Raw genomic sequence first — 18,615 nt, 5'->3', positions numbered from 1 at the left:
ACTCGGCTGGCTGCTCTTACACCAGTCCAATGGCAGTCCTAAAAGCCTCCTCAGCCAGGAGCCTCCCCGTTCTCAGCTCTGGTAAAGCAGCCTTCCAGCTGGGGTGTGCACAGAGCAGGCGCAGTGCTGGGGGGCTGCTCACGCCCTGGCTCAGACCGCCGGCAACAGGGCCTGAACAGGGGCAGGAAATAGTCATGTCACAGGTATCCTGAGGAAGTCGGAGGCTAAGCCTGCAGGAGTGGGGGAGTGGGTCCTGGATTCCAACCTCCTCAGCCACTGACCCACCGGGCTGCCCCCTAGACAACCCAGCTCACACCTCGCTCCGATCAAGCGGGGAGATAGGTCCAGGCGCCCCTGAAAACACACCTCAGCAGGTTTTGCCAGGGACTCCCTGGTGGAGAGATGTAACATTCTTGCTTCGCTTTCCTAGGGCCTGAGAGGACCTCCAGGTGAACAAGGAAGCAAGGTGGGTGCTGGAAGGCTGGTTCAGGTGGAGACGGGGAGTTGGGATTCATGGGTGGTGTATCCAGTTCTGGCAGTCCTGTGCTCTGCGACCTTGGGACGGCCCCTTCTCCTCCCTTCTGCACCTGTTTCCCCCTCTAAACAGAGGGGATGCTGTCTGTGTCCCTGGGGCCATGGGGATAACATGCCTGGAGATCCCAGAAGGAGGTGCTGAGTGTGAATTGTTATTACCCAGGTGGCCTGCCCGCTGTACATGGTCACTGCCCTGTAACAAGGATGCCTGTCTGAGCCTTTCCCCCTGAACTCTCTGGGGAAGCTGGATGTGATGGGGCACTGCTCCCAGGCCCTGCTCTTTGGTGCATGGGCTCCTGGCCAGAAACCCTCTGCCTGTGATGGCCCAGGGACAGTCTGAGACAGAGCACTGCAGCCTCAAGTGGGGAAAGTCAGCGGGAGCCAACGAGCTGCTGAGGCCACGAGCCTCTTGTGTGTTCCTGTGCCGGGGAGTGAAGGCAGGGCCACGCAGGTGGGGAGTTGCTACAGTCCACTCTGCTCATGGGGTCCCCCCAGGAGGCATCTGCTGGCTGCTCTCCCAGTGCTTCCTGCCTCTTGGAAACTCTGCAGGATGAAATAGGCCGAAGACCTCTGCTGCCCCTGGGGCTCCTCCCACCTAGGTCCCATAGCCGGGCGTGGTCCTTGTGCCCTCCAACACTGATGCACTTATCTCTTCTGTAACAGGGAGACCGTGGGCAGCCGGGAGAGCTTGGAGAAGCAGGGGAGAAGGTGAGAGTTTGCTGGAGCACAGGGTTCTGCTGTGGGGATCAGGGGTATCGGGCAGTGCCTCACCTGTGCCCTTGGGACAGTGCTGTTGAGTCACGACATCCCGTCCAATCAAGAGGAGAGTTTGGGACCAAGCAGGTGACCTACTGCAGCAGGCACCACACTCGGGGCTCCTGAGCTGAGGCTGAGTGCTGTTGCTCCCACCTCCCGAGAGTGCCCCCTTTGCACAGGGAACAGGGGTCTGCAGTTTACACCCCTGGGGCTTTCTGGTCCCCTGCCTGTTACTGCTGCTCCAAGCCAAAGCTCTGCCCCAGAAGTGATGGAGAAAACCGGAGCCCTGAACGGGAGAGGCTGGGATTTCCCTGTGACCATCCCTGTCTGCCAACAGCCTCCCCAGTGACAGACTGGCTCACAGTCTGCAGGTGCGCTAGAGACGTGGACAAACTGGATGTGGATGGCTGGGCCCTGGGATGGGCAGGACTGTGCTCTGTGCTGTGGCCATGTACCCCTGCAGAAGACTCTCTAGAAGATGGATGTTCTGCCCTAGTCTGTTTCAACCAGGTCTCCAAAGAGGGTGCCCTTTGGCTGCTAGGGTGCTGCTGCAGGGGGCAGGGTTATCCGAGGGGCCCCAGCGAGTATGCGCCCGGCTGAAATGTCCTTTCTCTTTCCATTTCCTCTGCAGGGCGATCGTGGACTCCCTGGGCCGGAAGGGACAAAGGTAGGTTCGCTCTGGGTTAACCTTTCACAGCCGAGGGCCTGCGATCGCTGGGGGTGGGTAGTAGGCAGGACAGCTTTTGCCAGAGAAGCTGGGTCAGCCCCGTCCATGGCCCTGGCTCATTCTGTTCAGCTTTGTGGCCCCCTCTGATCAGCACATGAGGGACAGCAGCTGGTTGGGGAGAGTGGCTCTTCTATTGTGCCAATGCAGCGGGTCAGTGCGCTTGCTCTCTGTGCTTCCGTCAGGATGCTGGAAGCTTCTGCACAACCAAAAGGGTCCCCTTCCCCCAAACCCACCCATGTCCTGCAGTTCAGGAGAGCAGGAGCGCTGGCCAGAGGCTTAGATCAAGCAGTGCTGTGTGATCCCAGCCGGGGAATGGTTGGGGGAGGAGCAGAGAACTGGGTGAGGTGGGGAGGCTGAGCAAGGGGTGTGCTCTGGGTGCAGGTTGGCTCCTGCTGGGCTGTGGGGGTGTGATGGTCCTTCCTCACTTCTACATGCCAAGTGTGCACAGAGCCTGTCCTGCTTCCACTCACACCTTCTATCCTGTTTCAGGGGGAGCCGGGAGCCCCAGGCCGCCTGGGCCCAGCAGGCAGAGAGGTGAGTGTGGGGAACCCCGCCTAGCCCAGGTGGAACATGGCAGTGCCAGCCCCACACTGTCACAGAGCCTGGGCAGGAATGCGCCTGTGCTGAGATGTGTCTGCTGCAGCGCCCCCTGCTGATCTGGCACTGTGTTTTTTCTCCCCTACCCCTCCGCTGAGCTTGACAGGCCCAGGGGATGGGTGGAGGGGACAGAGAAGGAGCAGAAATGACTATTGGAACCTCCTGTAACTGCCCTGCTGAGGCCTTGGCTTAGTACACTGAGTCACTGGGAGAGTTCGGCGATCAGGGATCCTCCCTCCAGCTCCTAAGCAATGGGCCCCAGCACAAATTGGGCTGGAGTCCCATCCATGGTTCTTGGTCAGTCTGGCTCTGGCCTGGGGCGTGAGTCTCTGGGGCGGCTGGCATTCCCTGCATGGATAGACAAGGGTACTGCCAGTTCTCTCATGGGCTTCTCTTGTCTCTCTAATCTCTGGAACAGGGATTGCCAGGACCGTCCGGCCCGCGAGGGGAAAAGGTAGGGACCCTTTGACATGGCCTGTATCCTGCCTGCTTGCTGGGCCCCTTAGCCAGTTCTTGGGGTGAGCAGAGCATTTGTGGGGCATCCATGAAGTGAGAGATGACAGTGCCCGCCCCTGAGCTGCACTGATTTTTTTCCCCCCATGCCCCCAACATTGCTCCTAATGTGGAGAGTTCTCTTCCTCTGCGTGTCTTTCTGGGCCTGCACCTCTCGAGTGTTGCCTTCGTCAATGTCCCTCCCACAGATCTGGGCCTCAGGGGCCAGGAACCCTGGGTCTAAGTGCAGAAAATACTCAGAGTGTCCTTAATGCAACAGACAAGGAGTCAGCTGCCACACTGCTGCTCCTTTGCATTCATCACTGGCATTTGGTGGGTGCCTGGAGGCTAAATGAGGAGTGGAGGAGGAGTCCAGGTAGGAAGGGAAGGGCTCTAGGTCTTGGGGGAGAGAAGTGCTGGGAATCCCCCTTGATAGGCAAGACTGGTGGACAGGGCTGTTGGATCTTGGAGAAGCTCTTAGAAGAAGTAATGTTCCCCAGGTGGCTCTTTCTAGAGAGGAGGTGTCTTCCCCTGTGCTGGGATTGCCCTGCAGAGGGAGGTGACATTGCGTGCAGTCAGCTTGGCTTATCGCATCAATACCAGCCTGTCTTCTCCAGCCAGAGGAGCTGGTAGGGCAGAAAGCAGATGTCCTCCCTGTGTGACTTGTGCCATCTGTGCTCACTGGGCACAGAGAATGGGACCACTGATGCTCTGTCACTCAGCTGGGGCAACAGCACTCTCCTGGCCGTTGTCACTGTCTGGGTCTCTGGCACTAGCCCCAGTGCCCTTGGGCGTGGGTTCCCAGCGCTGCAGGGGAAGGGGAATCCTTGCGCTCTTTGGATCTGGGTGTTTAAAGTCTGTGGTGTGGGGCAATAGGGAAAACAATACCGCAACCCTCCAGTCTGGCACCAAGCCCCTCGGGAATCTCCTTGTCAATAAGTAACGCCCAAGGAATGGCAGCTGGGTCCCTGGCTGTCCGATGGGGACCTTGGCCTGCGGTACTCAGCCAGGTGCAGAGGGCTGGTGAGTGAGCCATGCTGGCAGATAAGCTGAAGGGCCATGGCTTTCAAAGGAAATCCAACTAATCCCGAGAGACCCTCGGCACGCGGGGCTCTCTGATGGCTTCCTCACACTCCCAGGACAGGGTGGGCTGCTGCCCCTCGGGAAGGCTCTGCCCCCTGGGCGGGATGGCTGACCCGTGGCCTTTGTCATTCTTTCCCTTAGGGGGATCAAGGTGCTCCTGGGGAACCTGGAAAGCCGGTAAGTGGCCTCCTCTCTGCCAGGCAGAAACTGCGTTCCTGAGGGCCAGGAAGGGTGTTACTGGGCTCCCAGCACGTAGGGTGGATACTGACCCTCAAAGGGGCAGGAGAGGCACCACGGGACCGTGTTGCTGGGACAATGGCCCCCAGCGTTGGTGCTTGTGGGAAGGTCGGTGCAGAGATAACTCACTTCAGGGAGTGGGGCGTTGCCTACTGGGTCCTATTGCACCCAGCAGTTGAGGTTCTTCCTCTGTACCCCACCACCCTTCTCCTGAGTGCTGACCTCAGCCAGGGGATGGGCAGAAGGCTGCTTCTGTGGATACCCGGCCAAGGGGAAGTGCTCCCCCTGGTGGCTGTGAGACATAGCAATTCCCATGAAGGGCAGGCAGGGCTCTCTCCGTGTGTCCTTGCCAGCAGGGAGCGGTGCACAGGTTTCAGCAGTTTCTCTCCTTGTGTTTCTCCTCCAGGCTTCCAGCGTCTCTGGGGTCAAAGGAGAGAAGGTAACTGAAAATGATCCTGTCCCCAGAAGTGGGGCGCTGGCGTGGGAGGGGCCTCTCTTAGTTCTTTTGCAAATGTACAGTGTGTAAGATGCACTCCCAGCTGGCACTGTGTGTTAGGGCAGGGCAGAGTGCAGCCATGGGGCTTGGGCCTGTGGCATGGTGGTGGCTGATGTGACCCAGGAAGGGGGCAGTTACCCAGCAGGGCTGGCGAGCTCAACTACATGTTGATTCTGCTCCGTGGGCCAGGGTTTCTGGTTAGGATGGCACATTCCCACAGTGACCAGGAGATGCTCCCAAAGGTCGAGGGGAGAGGCCAGGTCTCTGTGTAGTAGCTTAGGGTTGGTCTGTTATCAGCTCAGTGCCTTGTTACTCGGGTCAGCCTTGGGTGAGAGAACACACCTCCTTTAGGCTGCCATATTCCTGCCCTGTGTTCCCCTCTTCACCCACTCTGTTCTATGTCTCTCTTTTTCCCACTGCCTTGCCTTTCCTGCAGCAACTCTCAGGACCTGAGGGTGTCACTCCTACTCCCATCCTCTTCTGTCTGCTCAAATCATCAGCAGTGAAAAAGTTAGAGTTGACACTCACGTGAGGTCATTGGGCTTGAGAGTTGCCGCTCCAGTCAGATCGGCAGGGGTGTTCACCCACTGGGTCATCGCAGCAGGCTCTCTGCAGACGTGGGCAGCCATCGCTGCAGTGGCTGTGCTCAGCTCATGACTGGAAGGCTCTCTGCAGCTGGGAGGGCTGGAAACTTATTTCTTGTAATAAAAGCTGAGGCCAGGCAGGCTGGAGCCCCCATGCTCAGGGGCAGAGGGGGCTTTGGCTTCTCTGGGGGCAGTGTGGGAACTTTACCTGCACAGAGGCAGCTTTGACGCTGCTCTCTCCAGTATCCCAGACACATTCCTTCCACCCCCTCCCCTCCCCCCCGCCACTCCCGGCTCCAAGTCACTTGTGGTCAGTCCAGCCGGCTCCTTTTAGTGTCATCCTATCCTGAGCCCCGCCTGCCCCCGTTGCCCTGGGAAGCAGGTGAGCAGCTCTGTCTCGCCTGTGGGGGGAGGGTCAGTGTTGGGGTCCAGAGGGGATCAGCTCTGTGTGGCTGATGGTGCTGTTTCCTCTGTTCCAGGGTGACAGAGGCCCTGCAGGAGCAGAGGGGGCCCCAGGTCCCAGGGGAGACGCAGGAGATAAAGGAGCCCGCGTGAGTATCATTTAGGCCGTCAGCACAGCCAGGAGCTCTGGCGGAGGCAGCGGGGGCCCAGGGGATAAAGCCATCTCTCCTGTCCCCTCTGAGACCCGGGCTCAGGGCCAACTCGCTGAAGTGAGTCTGGGGCTCAGTTCCCCACTTAGTGGGCAGAAGCCCAAGTCCCGCAGCCAGCAGCCTGCTCAGGATGGGCAGGGATGTTGCTGGGAGTAGACCGGAGTAGCTCTTGGCGCTGGAGAGGGTGATCGCTCTGGGACAGGGGGGTACAGCTCTCGTAGCTGGGTAGGAAAGAGGGTCTCTGCCACCAATGCTGCATCCCGCAAGGTGGCCCCTCAGTGCGCCGTGGCTTAGAGGCTCTTCAGGGGTGAGTCTGAAATCTGGGCCTGTGCTTGGGGCTCCCCAACATGCCTGTGTAGCTCCGTGCTCTGGGAGCTGGAATCCATCTCTCCCTGAGGGCAGGCCAGGCTACACCATCCTCTCTGGGTGTAACATCGCTGGGGGGACGCAGAGAGAACCACGGCTTGGCCAGGTGAGGAGCCTGGAAAGGGCTTGTCCTGCCTGCCTTGCTCTGACCTGCTTTTCTTTTTGTTTCAGGGCCCCCCTGGATTCAGTGTCCCTGGCCCACCTGGCTCCAAAGGAGAACAGGGCGACAGGGTGAGTCTTGCCTGCCTGCCTTGTGGCTGGCATCCCACAGCTGGCTGTGCCCTGCATCCTGGGCCAGGTGCTATCAGGGCCATGGGGCTATGCTCCCACTCGTCTCTGTCCCTGGGATTATGTCTGACTCAGAGCTCTCTGTGAGGAGGGAGTTGCTTGGTCTCTATCCTTCGGGCCAGGGTTGCTGGGGTGGCATCGATCAGCCCAAGGCTGTGCCCCTCTCTCCCTCAAAATGGTGGGTAAAGGGCTAGAGAGCCACTGGTAAATATGAAAGTGGCTGGTGCAAGAACAGGTGGGAGCCCATCTCTGCACAGGTGTGGGGCCCTGGCTCACCTGCACTCTGGGTGTGGGAGGGATTTGGGGACTTGCACCCCCACCACCCATGTGCAAGAAAGGCTCTATGGAAAGGCCCAGGAGCAGTCCCCAGGGCCCCGCGAGTTCTGCTCCATGTCCCACAGCCTCCCCTGAGACCACATCCAGTGGGGGCGGCACAGACCCTGCAGGCAGCCAGGTCACCAATAACAACCTCTCTCTTTCCGGACAACCAGGGGATTGTCGGCCTCACTGGCAAGAGTGGCCCAAAGGTAATGGCTCTGTGGGGTGATGGGGGGTGCGGGGAGGGCTCCTCTGCCTGGCTGCCCTGAGAACTGCGTTGTGTGTGTGCACTGGGCTCCTCTCCGCAGGTGCTGTCCTATGGGAGGAGGGGTTCCTTACTACTTGCCCCATTTGCATGGATGCTGTGTTGTGAGCGGGGCTCGCCCTGCCCTGCCCTGCATGTGTGGGGGTTGTGTTGTGTGAGGGGGAGGGAAGGTGCCTCTGGGCATTCACTGTTTGTGTGGCGGGGGGGCTCACTGGTTACTGTGGGGTGTGTTGGTGGGCTCCTCTTGTTCTACACTGTTCACATGGGTGCTGTGGGTTGGGGCTCTCTTAGCTGGGTGCTGGGTTGTAGCCAACTGGTTGTACATTGACTCAGCCTCTCCTCTCTCTGCTGTGATTTTTCTCTTGTCCAGGGTGACCCAGGGGAACCCGGTGAGAAGGGGGAGCTGGGGAGACCAGGAGCTCCAGGGCAGATGGGCCTGCGAGGGAAGGAGGTAATGTAGAGGTGCTCTGGATGAGGAGGGCATGACCTGGGTGCATTCCAGGGTGCCCATGAGCAGGCAGATGGGGCTCTTGGGTCTACAGTTCTGACTGTTGCCTCAGACAGTTCCTGCTGGTGGAGAGCCTGTTTCTGGCCACAGTGATTATACAACATGGTGGAGTTTCCATGGAGACCCTGTGCCAGATTGTCATGACAACATCAACAGGCTATTTTTAACAGGGGATCCAAGAGGTATTTGAGGGGGCTGTGTGCAGTGGAGTGTATCCGGTGGAGGTTCGTTTGAGGGGCTGGTGCGGGTGGGGTTATGTGGAGGCATATGCCTGGGGAGGAGGCTGTGTGGCGTGGAGGAGTGTGCCGAGTGGAGGAGTGTTCGGAGTGATGGTGGGGGCTGTGTGGAGGGGAGGAGTGGTCCTGGCGGTGTATCGAGGGGAGGTGTGTTCCTGGGGGTGTAGCGAGTAGAGATGTGTTCAGGGTGATGGCAGGGGCTGTGTGGAGTGGAGGCATGTTCCAGGGAGACGGGGGCTTGTGCATATGGAGATATTTAGGGTGCTGGGTTTGCACACAGGGTGCACTGAGTGGGTGACTCTGTTTTGTTGGTCAGGGAAGATTACTGGTAACTCTCTTTTTCTCTTATGTGTGCTGCAGGGTGAACGTGGTGAGAAGGGTGATGAGGGGACCCTGGTAAGTGATCAGTCTGTCGCTTTGTGGCAATGCCCCTCCCCTGCTTGGCCACACTTGGCTTTTCCCATCATTCTCTTACTTCCCTCTCTTTCCCTCTCAGGGAGAGCCGGGTCAGCCTGGCAAACCTGGAGACCGGGGCCCACGGGTAAGTGAGGGGGCTGTGAGGGGTGTATCCCGTGGGGTGGCGGGGAGGAAGAGATCATGGGAGGCCTGCATGTGGGCTCCCCAAGGGGCCAGGGTTGCTGGGACTGAGTGGGGACATGAGGATGGACAAAATGCTGCCCCTCCATGGGACTCCATGCTGTCGTGCTCCCCGAGCTCATGTGAGTGGGGAGCTGCAGAAAGGGCCCAGCTGAGCCCTGTGTGCTGCCTGAGGGCGAGACAGCAGCCGAGATACTGACTGGGGTGAACTCCAGAAGGCGCAGCCTGGGGGAATGATGTTACAGTAGAGTTTGTCCCCGCCCGGGCTGCTGGGTACCCTCCACTCTTGGGGAGCCTGGTGAATTCCAACCTCTGTAGGGGCAGCAGCACCATCGCTGCGTGTCCCATTGACCTCTTGGAGGGGCCTCTGCCTGGCCCCTGCTCCTTAACTGCTCAGACCTGAGTGCCCCTGCTCCTCCCCAGCCCTGTTCCTTGGGTCTGGGCTCCCCAGCCTCTCACTCCAGCGTGGGGGTCACCATAGTGCTCTGCCTCACCTGCTGTCTCTCCACCAGGGCCTACCAGGAAACCGTGGCCTCCCCGGGGAGAAGGGTGACCAGGGAGACCCAGGCGATGATGGCAGAAATGTAAGTTCCCAACTTGCAGCCCACCTCCTCCTTCCCCAGCAGCCGGCTGCCTGACTCTCCCCTCCCCTCACTGTGTCCCTTCTCTCCTTGCAGGGCAGTCCTGGAGTACCAGGGGCCAAGGGCGACCGCGGGGAACCGGTGAGTAGCTGCACCCCCTTCTGCCATGCTTGGAATGAAGCATTTAGTGCTCAGCCTGGGGGTTCTCCACCCCCACACAGACCCTTCTCCTTGGGGCGCTGCAGTAGGGTGAGGCTAGGGCTGCCTGTGTCACACCTAGAGGGCTGCAAACAGGGCACAGGAGCACCACCATGACCCACACACAATGGAAATCCAGGCATGTAGGGGGATCGCTATCCTCTGAGAGGAGCCACTGCAGGCTCAGGGTGTCCATTGCATGCTCCATGCGCACACCCCTGCTCCTGTTGCACGCTCACCCCACAAAGACGCAGGCTTACTTGTATACTTACTGATTTGCCCTGGCCCGTGTGGTGCTGCCCGGGCCTGCGCGTGTCCTCCCTCATGCTCGCCCAGACCCTGCACAAGTATCCCAAGCTCAGACGATGGCACCTGGGTTTGATGATCTTTCCCTTCCAGGTCTCTGGTTTGGAGCCAGCCCAGGCTAGCAGTGCTGGCAGCTAAGTTGATGTGCTAAGCCTGATGTCTCGCCCAGTCTCTAATGGGCAGTCTCAGCAGAGTACCCAAAGGCTAGCTGGTCCCCAGAGATGGGCCAGGTGAGGGCAAGGGGGCAGCGTGGAGAAGCTTGCACCAGTTGCCACCCCTTCGCAGCTGGTCCTGGCCATGAGAACCTGCCAGTGCAGCTTCTTGATTCAGGGCAAGATGTGGAGCTTGGGCTCCATTCAGGCTCCATGCTGGGTGGGGGCTCCCAAAGCTCTTGTTTAGCTCTTCTATGTCTAAGGTGGTTTGGAGCCCTGCAGAGCTTTCCCCCTGCCCCCACAGGGTGCTGCTGTGTCTTGGGCTGTCTGTGAAGATGTCCTGGAGGCCTCCATTAATGCTGGGCTCTCTCTTCTTCTCTGCAGGGGCTGCCTGGACCCCCAGGACGAATAGTAAGCTCAGCATTTCTTTGTCCCTGCCCTGGTTGTGTTGGGTTTGTGCCCTGGGCCCCATAGCATGTGACCCCTCTCTTCCCTACAGGTCGATTCAGGAGCTGTAGGAGGAATTGGAGAGAGAGGCGAGAAGGTAACGCTGCTACTATCTCCTGAGGGCTGCCGTAGGATGAGCGCGGTGGAGCTGCCCTCTCTCCACAGGAGTGGGACAGCCCAGCTGAGGGCCCCAGGCCTGAGGCTGGGCTGTAGCCTAGCACTCTGTATGTTCTGGTACCACTCAGGACTCTGCAGTATGGACCACACCTGTCCTGGAGTGGAACTGTTCCCTCCCTGCCTGGCAGGGGCACGGCTCACTTGGGCTTAGGCTCTGGGGGTGCACCTGGAGGAGGATACAGGACAATCTAGTTCCAGGGGAGTGACAGAGCTGGTCCACCTGCCTGAAAACACTGAACGTCAGTGGTCCTGTGTCTAATCTGTTCTGATTGGCTGTTTCCATTTCAGGGGGAGCCAGGGGACCCTGGAGAGGACGGGATGAAGGGTCCGAAGGGCGAGGCCGGGGTACCTGGCCTGCCTGGAGAGAGGGTAGGTGCTAGTGCCTGGGAGTATCTGTCTCAGGAGGTGCCGCTTGGAACTGAAATGCCCTTGGATTGAAAGTCTCTGCAAGCCGAGCTCTAAGGGAGGGATGGGGGGTGTGGCAGAGGGAGCTGGGGGTCTGGGTGTAGCTCCTGGGAGCACAGAATAAGGGCGGCTGTCTCATTGGGAAGGGATGCCCATGTGGGGGGTGGGGGAATGCCTGCCAGGAGAGCAGTGAGCGTGGGGAGGCTGCATTGGGAGAGGGGGTGTATTGCAGGGGTTGGGGAGTCTGTAGCGCTGGGTTTGCGGCATAGGTGCACATAAGAAGGGAGCATGCTGGGGGCTGGTACCTCTGGGGAGCGTGTGCATGTGGGGAGAGCCTGCACAGAGAACTGGGTCATCTCTCAGGTATTCATGTAGTGAGGGGCAGGGTGATGAATATATGGGGGAAAGTGGGCCCCAGACATCTCCTCCTGACACTCCTGGAGCAGAACCATCTCCTTCCTCTTGCAGGGGATCGAAGGCCCCAGAGGCCCCCCCGGAGCTCGGGTGAGTCCCTGTTCCCTTTCCTCTCTGCTGCTCTGGAGGGATGCAGCACTTTCTGCTCCCCACCCAGGTGCTGGGGAGCTTTGGCTGGCTCTGCCCCTCACCTTGTGATCAGCCGTGTTCTCTTCTGTTTCGTACCCTTCAGGGTGACCCTGGAGACCGAGGCCAATCAGGAGACAAGGTAAGAGCCTCACTTCCACGAGACATGCCAGGTCTGCCTGGGCCCAGCATGGGGTGGGTGGGAGGGTGGAGCTGGGGTGTGTTGGAGGGGCCCCATTGGGCCGTACCATGTCTATAAGTGGAGCTCTCACCAGGACCCGCAACCGGCAGAGCCTCTTTGCCTTGTTTGTGGGGAAGGAGGGATATATCCCTGCTGCTTGGCCTGTGCTCGCAGTCCCGGGTGAGGGGTGCAGAGTGCAGCATGCCCATCTGCAGGGGGCAGGGAGGGGGCATCCAGCTTGAGGGCCGAAGGGTTGGCCTGCAGCACTGTTGCTGGAGGGTCCTTGCTTCCACTGCATCCGGTGCTGCACCATCCGTTCTCCCGGCTAATGCTGCTGCTTGCCCCACTGGTGGACTCTCGGGGGAGGTCGGAACAGGGGCGCCTCGGGGCAAAGCTGTCACTGCCTGGTTCTCTTTCAGGGAGACAGAGGCCCTCCGGGGCTGGATGGCCGGAACGGGTTGGATGGCAAACCTGGGCAAATGGGCCCCGCGGGGCAAAGGGTAAGTGTGGCCTCGCTGGGGGGTCCCATTCTTCTTGCGTGAGGCTGCCCCTCAGAGGGGCCTAGGAGAGGCTCTGCTCCCTGCAAGGAGAGCCACTAACCGGAGTATCGGTGTATCGCCAGGTCCCACTAACCATGTAACATGCCCCCAGCAGCGTGACCTGCCCCCTGATAGCGTTGCCATATGACAGCAGCTTGTGCAGGTGCCCAGGAGACCCCTTGCCCAGGCTCCAGGACCCCCGCTGTAGCTGAAGGAGCTACCTCAATATTGAGGGTTGTGGTAGGAAGGCAGGAGAAGGCATTGCCTAGCAGGGCCATGTGGGGCTCTCCGCATACAGGCTGACAGCTGCCCCAGCCGTACCAGCACACCCTGGAGTAACACCCCCAGGGTGGGAGGGAAGTGCAGTCTCTAGGGTGACCCACCCAATCCTTGGCCTCTCTGCTGAGATGCCAATAACGGCACCAGTTAGTGCCAGCTGTGATGGTGGCTCTGTAGTGCAGGCATCTGTCCTTGAGGACCTAGATGGAGACCATCAGCTCGTTCACTTCAGCCACAGAGCCCATGGAGCCTGAGCTGGATTTGAGTCGGTGCCTAGAGGGAGGGTCTATGTCGCTGAGCCATGTGGTGCTCTGTGCTCATTTGTGTCTGTGCCCCCTGAGTGCCTGCTGCCGGGCTAGCTCAGGGGTGCTGCTGGGTTTCCCTGGGTGGCTGCTGCTCCCTTCCAGTGAGTCTAGGGGCCCTATTAGCAGAGGTGCCTGTGTGGTGGTGACCTCTCCTGCTTTCATGCCGTGAAATGAGCCAGGCCTCTCTGGAGCCCCCCGGCAGTACCCTGACAGGCGTGAGCCCAGCCCCAATGATCATGGCCATGTTCTGTTGTTTTTCTAGGGTGACCCAGGCAAGCAGGGTGATCCTGGCCGAGATGTAAGTATGGAGCTCCTGATTCTGAGGGGTGGTGGGTCACACAAGGCAGGGGGCTTCCCCGCTTTCCCTGGGGCACCCCGAAGTCTCATGCACGAGGCCAGTATCTGAATAACACTGCAGCAATGGGCCCAGGAGTCACCAGAGCAAAGCACTGGTTCAGCTAGCTCTGTGCCCCACCTCCCTGTCACAGGGGTCCATCCATTCCAGTATCCTTCCTCTGACCAGCAACTGATGCTTTACCCTGTGGGCCCAAGGCCTGGAGCTGTGTGTTGAAATCCTGAGCATGGTGGAGCTGTCCCGGGGGCCATCTGACCCTGCAGAGTCCCTGGCCCGAGAGCACTGCTTACCCCTACAATCACCAGTCCTCCTCTCCCCTTGTTGCTGAGCTGCTGCCCCTCGTGTCTGCCTGTGACCCAGCTGGGATCTGCATCTCACCTGATCTTTTATTGTTGCAGGGGCTGCCAGGCCTACGAGGGGAGCAAGGTGCCCCAGGAGCCATCGGCCCCCCGGGACCACCAGGCTTGGCTGTAAGTAGTTTGGTTGACTGTTGTGGGCCATCCCTGCATCTCCTATGGTGTTGCCCTGCACTGGCAGGGCCCCAGATAACCCACCACCTGCCTTGCCTCCCTACCAGGGGCTTCCTTATGAGGTCACTCCTGCTCTCCAGCAGCCTCTCATCCATGGTCTCCACTCACCCTTATGCACCTGACCTGAGGGGTTTGACCCTGCCCCACACCATGTCCCAGATGCTGTGGGAGGCCTGTTCCCAGGACTCATGCTGCCCCATTGGCCCATCATTTTGCCCTGAGCAGCCTGACCCAAGTCTGATGTGAGGCCTGCTTGCCCAGAACTTTCTGATCTCTCAGGAGGGTTTAGGGCAGCCTTAGCTCCTGGCAGCCCTTAGCTCCCAGCGGCCCCGTTTGGCTGGTTGCTCTGCCAGCTCAGCCCATGCTATTCGCCTGGGTCTGGCTCTCTCCAGTCGGCTGTCATGCCCCAGCTAATCACTCTCTGGGCAGGGTCACAGTGAAGGCAGGTATCCTGACCCAGCCTCCCCTAGGAGCTGCTGCCCTGTGGTATGACAGCATTGGACTCCAGCCACACTGCGGGTCAGGGTGAGCCCAGAGGGGGCCTGCAGAGGAGCCTGCTGCCGTCTCAGGCACGGGGAAGGCCCCTCACTCTCCTAACAGCCTGTGCTTCCTTCCAGGGCAAACCCGGAGACGACGGCAAACCCGGCCTGAATGGGAAGAACGTGAGTAAAGGAGCCAGCCTCTGCTGGAGAAGGGCAGCTCCTGGCTGTGGTGGGCAGGGTCTCTAGGCCTGACATGCAAGGACCCGCCCAGGCGAGAGGGAGCTGTGCTGGCAATGGTGTGGGGACCGAGGAAGAGACTGCTGCCTGTAAAGCTATAGCGTCCTTGAGACTGTACTGAACGCAGGCAGAGGGCTCCTTATCAGACGCTGGTGCCGCTGCGCCCCCCGCCCCCGACAGACCAAATATTGGCAACCCCTGTAACAGATCCTCAGCTTGCCAGGATCTTCCACTGATGGGTTGTCAAAGGGGCATAACAAAGGGCTTCCCAAGCCCAGAGTGTGGGTTCTCCCCAACCCTCCTATGTGGGGCACCCAGTGTGCAATGGGTAACCACCAGGGCCAGAGTCTGCCATCTCCCTGCTGCCCGCCATTCCTCAGCTCCACTAGCCCTGAGGGAGCCTGGCTCATCTGAGGACTGTGTGGCAGATGTCAGGAGTGCTGGGGGATCCAAGGGGATGTATTGTGCTCCCCAGTGGGGAGGTGACAGTCTGATCTGGGCTCTCTCCCCACACCTGCCCAAGGCCCAGCCCCCTAGTGTGCAGGGCCTGTGTGGAACAGGGCTTTGACTAATGGTTTCTATCCTCCTAGGGAGAAGATGGGACTCCAGGAGAAGATGGGAGGAAGGTAATGAGCTCAAGTGCCCCTCTCCCCTGGACTAGCCAGCCCCCTTTTCTAGGCAGGCCTGCGAGCGGCCTAGCAGGTGGGGTTCCCCTGGGTAACCGACTCTCCTGCTGCTCCATTGTCACTGCCAGGCACCTCTCACCATGCATTTCCTCCTGGTGCCAACATGCAGCTCTGGGCTGCTCCAGCTTTGCTTACCCAGCAGGAGGGGTGGGTGAGGTCAGGCCTGATGTTACTTCCTCCCCACTAAGTAGCAGTCTCAGACCTTGCTGGCTACAGGAGAGGGGCCATTGGGAAGACAGACCCAGGCTCTGGGCGAGGGTTCCTGCCTCAGTGGGGGCAGGGCAGGCGGACGCAGTGGCTGGGCCCTACCTGAGTCCCTTTGACTGTCTCATTTGGAAATGGAATGAGGCTGTAATGTAGCCATTTTCTCTTGGCTTTTCCTGATTAGGGGGACAAAGGAGAAGCTGGAGCCCCTGGCAGAGACGTAAGTACCTATGATTTTCCCCCGGCTCCTTTCCTCCACCTGCCCTGGATTTACCTCAGTCACAAATTGCCCCCCAGCCTAGGGGCTTGGTGCAGGGTCTGTCTGTGTTTGGTGGCTCCACATGTGACTCTTCCATGTGCTGCCTACACAGTCAGTTAGGCCCTTCTCTCTGCTCCGATAATCCATCACACTGGGGGCTGCACCGTCTGGATGGTGCCAGTGGCAGAGACCCCATCTAGCAAACCTGGGGGCAACTCTGATGGGTCTCCCCAGCTTGCTGCCCATAGGCAGGCAGGGGTGGTCGGTAGTGATCCAGTGCATCAGGACCTTTACCCACCGGCAGGGGAGGGGAGTGCAGGCGGTGTCCTCAGGCCTCCCCCCACCACACACTGTATGAAGGGAGCTGCGCCTTCTGGCCTATGCTCCCCGGCTTATAGAGGCTTGGGTTTAGATGGCAGGCTCAGCTGAGCTGGAAAGGGCAGAGGGGGCTCCAGCTCTGGCTAATGAGATACTGATGGGTGGGAGTGGATCAGGGTGGGACTGGGGCCTCAGTGACTCCATTGCTTACAGGCCCTAGCTGTTTCTTGGGCACCTTTTTTGGCACCTCCATTAAAGCGTCGCTAAAAGAGGCTGGCCTGCTCCCAGTTGGTGCCCCCACCCACAGCAAGTGGTGCTAGTGCCAAGGGGAGGTACATGCCTTCTGCTGGCACCCCAGGTTGCTGGCACTCTTTGACAGTGACGGGCCTTTCAGCAGGCGTCTGGCTGCAGTACCTCTCTGTAGCCCTCCCAGCTGGGAGGGGGTGAGGGTAAGGAGGAATGTGGGGTGATGGCCAGGGGGAACAGCACCAGATGGTGATGCGTCTGTTCTTCTTTGGCAGGGTCAAGAAGGCCCCAAGGGCGAGCGAGGAGACCGTGGGGCACCAGGCCCCTTGGGACCCCCTGGTGTCCCCGGTGTACCTGGGCAGGTTGGACCCCCAGGCCAGGTGTGTAACCTCCAGAATAATACTCCTAATACCAGCTGCTTGGCATGGCTTGCTGTGCCCATGGTCATTTGGGAATGGAGCCCCATAGCCTGCATGGGAACTGGGGGTGGGGAGAGCACTAGCTGGGGGAGTGGAGAGACAGAGGAGAGAAGAGAAGACTGGCCCAAAATCACACTGAGCTCAGAGCCTAGGACTCCTGTCTCCCAGACCCTGCTCTAGCCACTAGATGATATGCCCATGGCTGAGCTTGGAGTACAGACCTGGCCAAGTCCAGAGATGCCAGGGTCTGGACAGCAGAGTAATGGCTCATTGTGCCATGGCATGGATACCCTGGATCCCTCTCTGATTCCTTGGGGAAATCCTGTTCCTCTCCAGCTGCAGCTACAAGCTCCTTCCAGCCATGCAGGACCACTTGGGATTGGACTGCTGACCTGCCTCAGGGGGCAGACCCCGGGGCAGGGAAAGTACCCCAGCTTGAGTGGGCTCCTCCTCCCAGTCTCAGTGCTCACAGACACCCCAAGCTGTGTGGCCTCCTCTCCCCAGCCCTGGGAGTGCCTGCGGACCCCACCCATTGGTAGTGAAGCTGCTCTCTCCCACTACTTGCAGGTCCACGGTCTGCTCACATTTCTTCTATTCCTTCCAGGGTGCTCCAGGCCTTGCCGGGGTGGCTGGACAAAAGGTGAGTGTTTTCCCAGCCCCCATCAGGCCACTGGAAAACGAACAGAGCAGAACAGCCTCTCCTGGCAGACCCCACTTGGAGAGGGGCTGGCTTGCTGTGCCAGAGCACAGACTTCTGGGCCCTCAAGGGTTAATCCTGTGAGTTCCCTGAGCCCCTTTCCCACTGTGTCCAGCTGGTGGGTGTGGTTTTGTGTCCTCCTGTGAGCTGTCTTCTTTGGAGGAGCTGGGGGCTAGGAGGGACTAAGGTGCTTCCTGGGGGGCCTGCGTGGAGAGCAGTGGGGCCCAGGTGTGAATGGTAAGGGAGCTCTGCCCACATTCTCTGGGGTGCCATAGGCTTTGCAATAGGCCAGTGGGGGTTCCCAGCATGTCTGGCCCAGACTTGGTTCCAGGTGGAAGTTCTCTGAGGCTGCAGAGCCCATGTGCTGGGCTAGCTGGGAGTGGAGCACTGGTTTGTGTGTTCACCCACCTGTCTGGGGAGGGAACTTGGGTATCTGCCCTTCCTCCAGCACCTTGGCACTGTTCCTCCCCAGGGCCCTCCCCGAGCTGTATCACTTCAGCCTAGGCCTAAGTGGGGGCTCTTCCAGAGGAGGCGGGGCTGAACTCTTCCTCTGGGGTTTTACTCTCCCATCGCAGGGCTGGAGGAGATCCTGACTCCTCTTGTTCTGTTTCAGGGCGACCGAGGAGAGGCTGGATCCAAAGGAGAACAGGTGAATACCCAGCACTGCCTGGGGTGATCCACCAGCGCTGAGTCCTCCCCTCCCCACAGTGCAATGTCCTTTGGGGTGTGTGCGGGGGAACCCAGAGCTTGGTCAGCCCCTCTGTATCCCCTCTGAATACAGCTCTGGGACTCTGGAGCAGCTCCATCAGCTGAGATAAATAGACCCTTGCCAGTCACTGCCACTTGGGAGCAGGAAGAACAGGGTGATTATAGGCCTGTTGAGTCCACCCCTGCAGCAGAACACTGCCCTGCAGTGTTCATTCTCATTGCCAAGGGAGCCTTCTCCTAGCCCCGGTGACTGTGAAGAAATGCTTGGGAGTGTGACCCGAGCATAGCCGATGCAGCAATGCCAGCCTGAAAGAACTCTGCCCCACTCATCTCGATCCTGTGTTTAACTCTGGAACTTAATGAGGTCAATTTAATAGCAACATAGTATCTCTTTCCCTGCTGATCATTTTAGCAGCAAAATCTGTCTGAAGCTCTTGCTATTTCACAATTCCAAACCACCTCCTACGGTGCTAACCGCCTCAGCTGTCCCAATCTCCATCTTCCCCGACGGCTTTGCTTAGGTGGTTCTGCGTTAATACAAATGCCTGCAGCCCAGTGAAAATGGGGGCAGTGTAAAATGGACTTTGATATCCAAATAGCTAACCCAACGTGCTGTGGGCTCCCACGTGTCCCTGGGGTAGAAGTCACTACTGCGTCTTCCCTCTAGCT

At 59.5% G+C, this 18,615-nt stretch overlaps 1 protein-coding gene across 1 annotated transcript in view; it reads left to right on the top strand.

Annotated features, from left to right (window-relative positions):
• Positions 1-18,615, top strand: part of COL7A1 (collagen type VII alpha 1 chain) — a 114,549-nt gene that overhangs the window by 50,436 nt on the left and 45,498 nt on the right. The window contains exons 44-72 of the mRNA XM_084634206.1: positions 431-466; positions 1,198-1,242; positions 1,922-1,957; positions 2,507-2,551; positions 3,033-3,068; positions 4,331-4,366; positions 4,833-4,865; positions 5,986-6,057; positions 6,655-6,714; positions 7,263-7,298; positions 7,725-7,805; positions 8,459-8,494; positions 8,595-8,639; positions 9,208-9,279; positions 9,373-9,417; positions 10,317-10,343; positions 10,432-10,476; positions 10,845-10,925; positions 11,430-11,465; positions 11,608-11,643; positions 12,102-12,182; positions 13,068-13,103; positions 13,559-13,630; positions 14,308-14,352; positions 15,000-15,035; positions 15,484-15,519; positions 16,398-16,502; positions 17,146-17,181; positions 17,852-17,887. Of these exons, the coding sequence (XP_084490332.1) occupies positions 431-466; positions 1,198-1,242; positions 1,922-1,957; positions 2,507-2,551; positions 3,033-3,068; positions 4,331-4,366; positions 4,833-4,865; positions 5,986-6,057; positions 6,655-6,714; positions 7,263-7,298; positions 7,725-7,805; positions 8,459-8,494; positions 8,595-8,639; positions 9,208-9,279; positions 9,373-9,417; positions 10,317-10,343; positions 10,432-10,476; positions 10,845-10,925; positions 11,430-11,465; positions 11,608-11,643; positions 12,102-12,182; positions 13,068-13,103; positions 13,559-13,630; positions 14,308-14,352; positions 15,000-15,035; positions 15,484-15,519; positions 16,398-16,502; positions 17,146-17,181; positions 17,852-17,887 (1,422 nt within the window). The remainder of the gene's footprint in view (positions 1-430; positions 467-1,197; positions 1,243-1,921; positions 1,958-2,506; positions 2,552-3,032; positions 3,069-4,330; positions 4,367-4,832; positions 4,866-5,985; positions 6,058-6,654; positions 6,715-7,262; positions 7,299-7,724; positions 7,806-8,458; positions 8,495-8,594; positions 8,640-9,207; positions 9,280-9,372; positions 9,418-10,316; positions 10,344-10,431; positions 10,477-10,844; positions 10,926-11,429; positions 11,466-11,607; positions 11,644-12,101; positions 12,183-13,067; positions 13,104-13,558; positions 13,631-14,307; positions 14,353-14,999; positions 15,036-15,483; positions 15,520-16,397; positions 16,503-17,145; positions 17,182-17,851; positions 17,888-18,615) is intronic.

The sequence above is a fragment of the Lepidochelys olivacea genome (genome assembly GCF_965140295.1).
Source record: "Lepidochelys olivacea isolate rLepOli2 genome assembly, chromosome: 7".
Classification (NCBI taxonomy): domain Eukaryota; kingdom Metazoa; phylum Chordata; order Testudines; family Cheloniidae; genus Lepidochelys; species Lepidochelys olivacea.
Note: the sequence above shows the minus strand (reverse complement) of the source record. Positions and strands in the feature narration are given on the sequence as shown.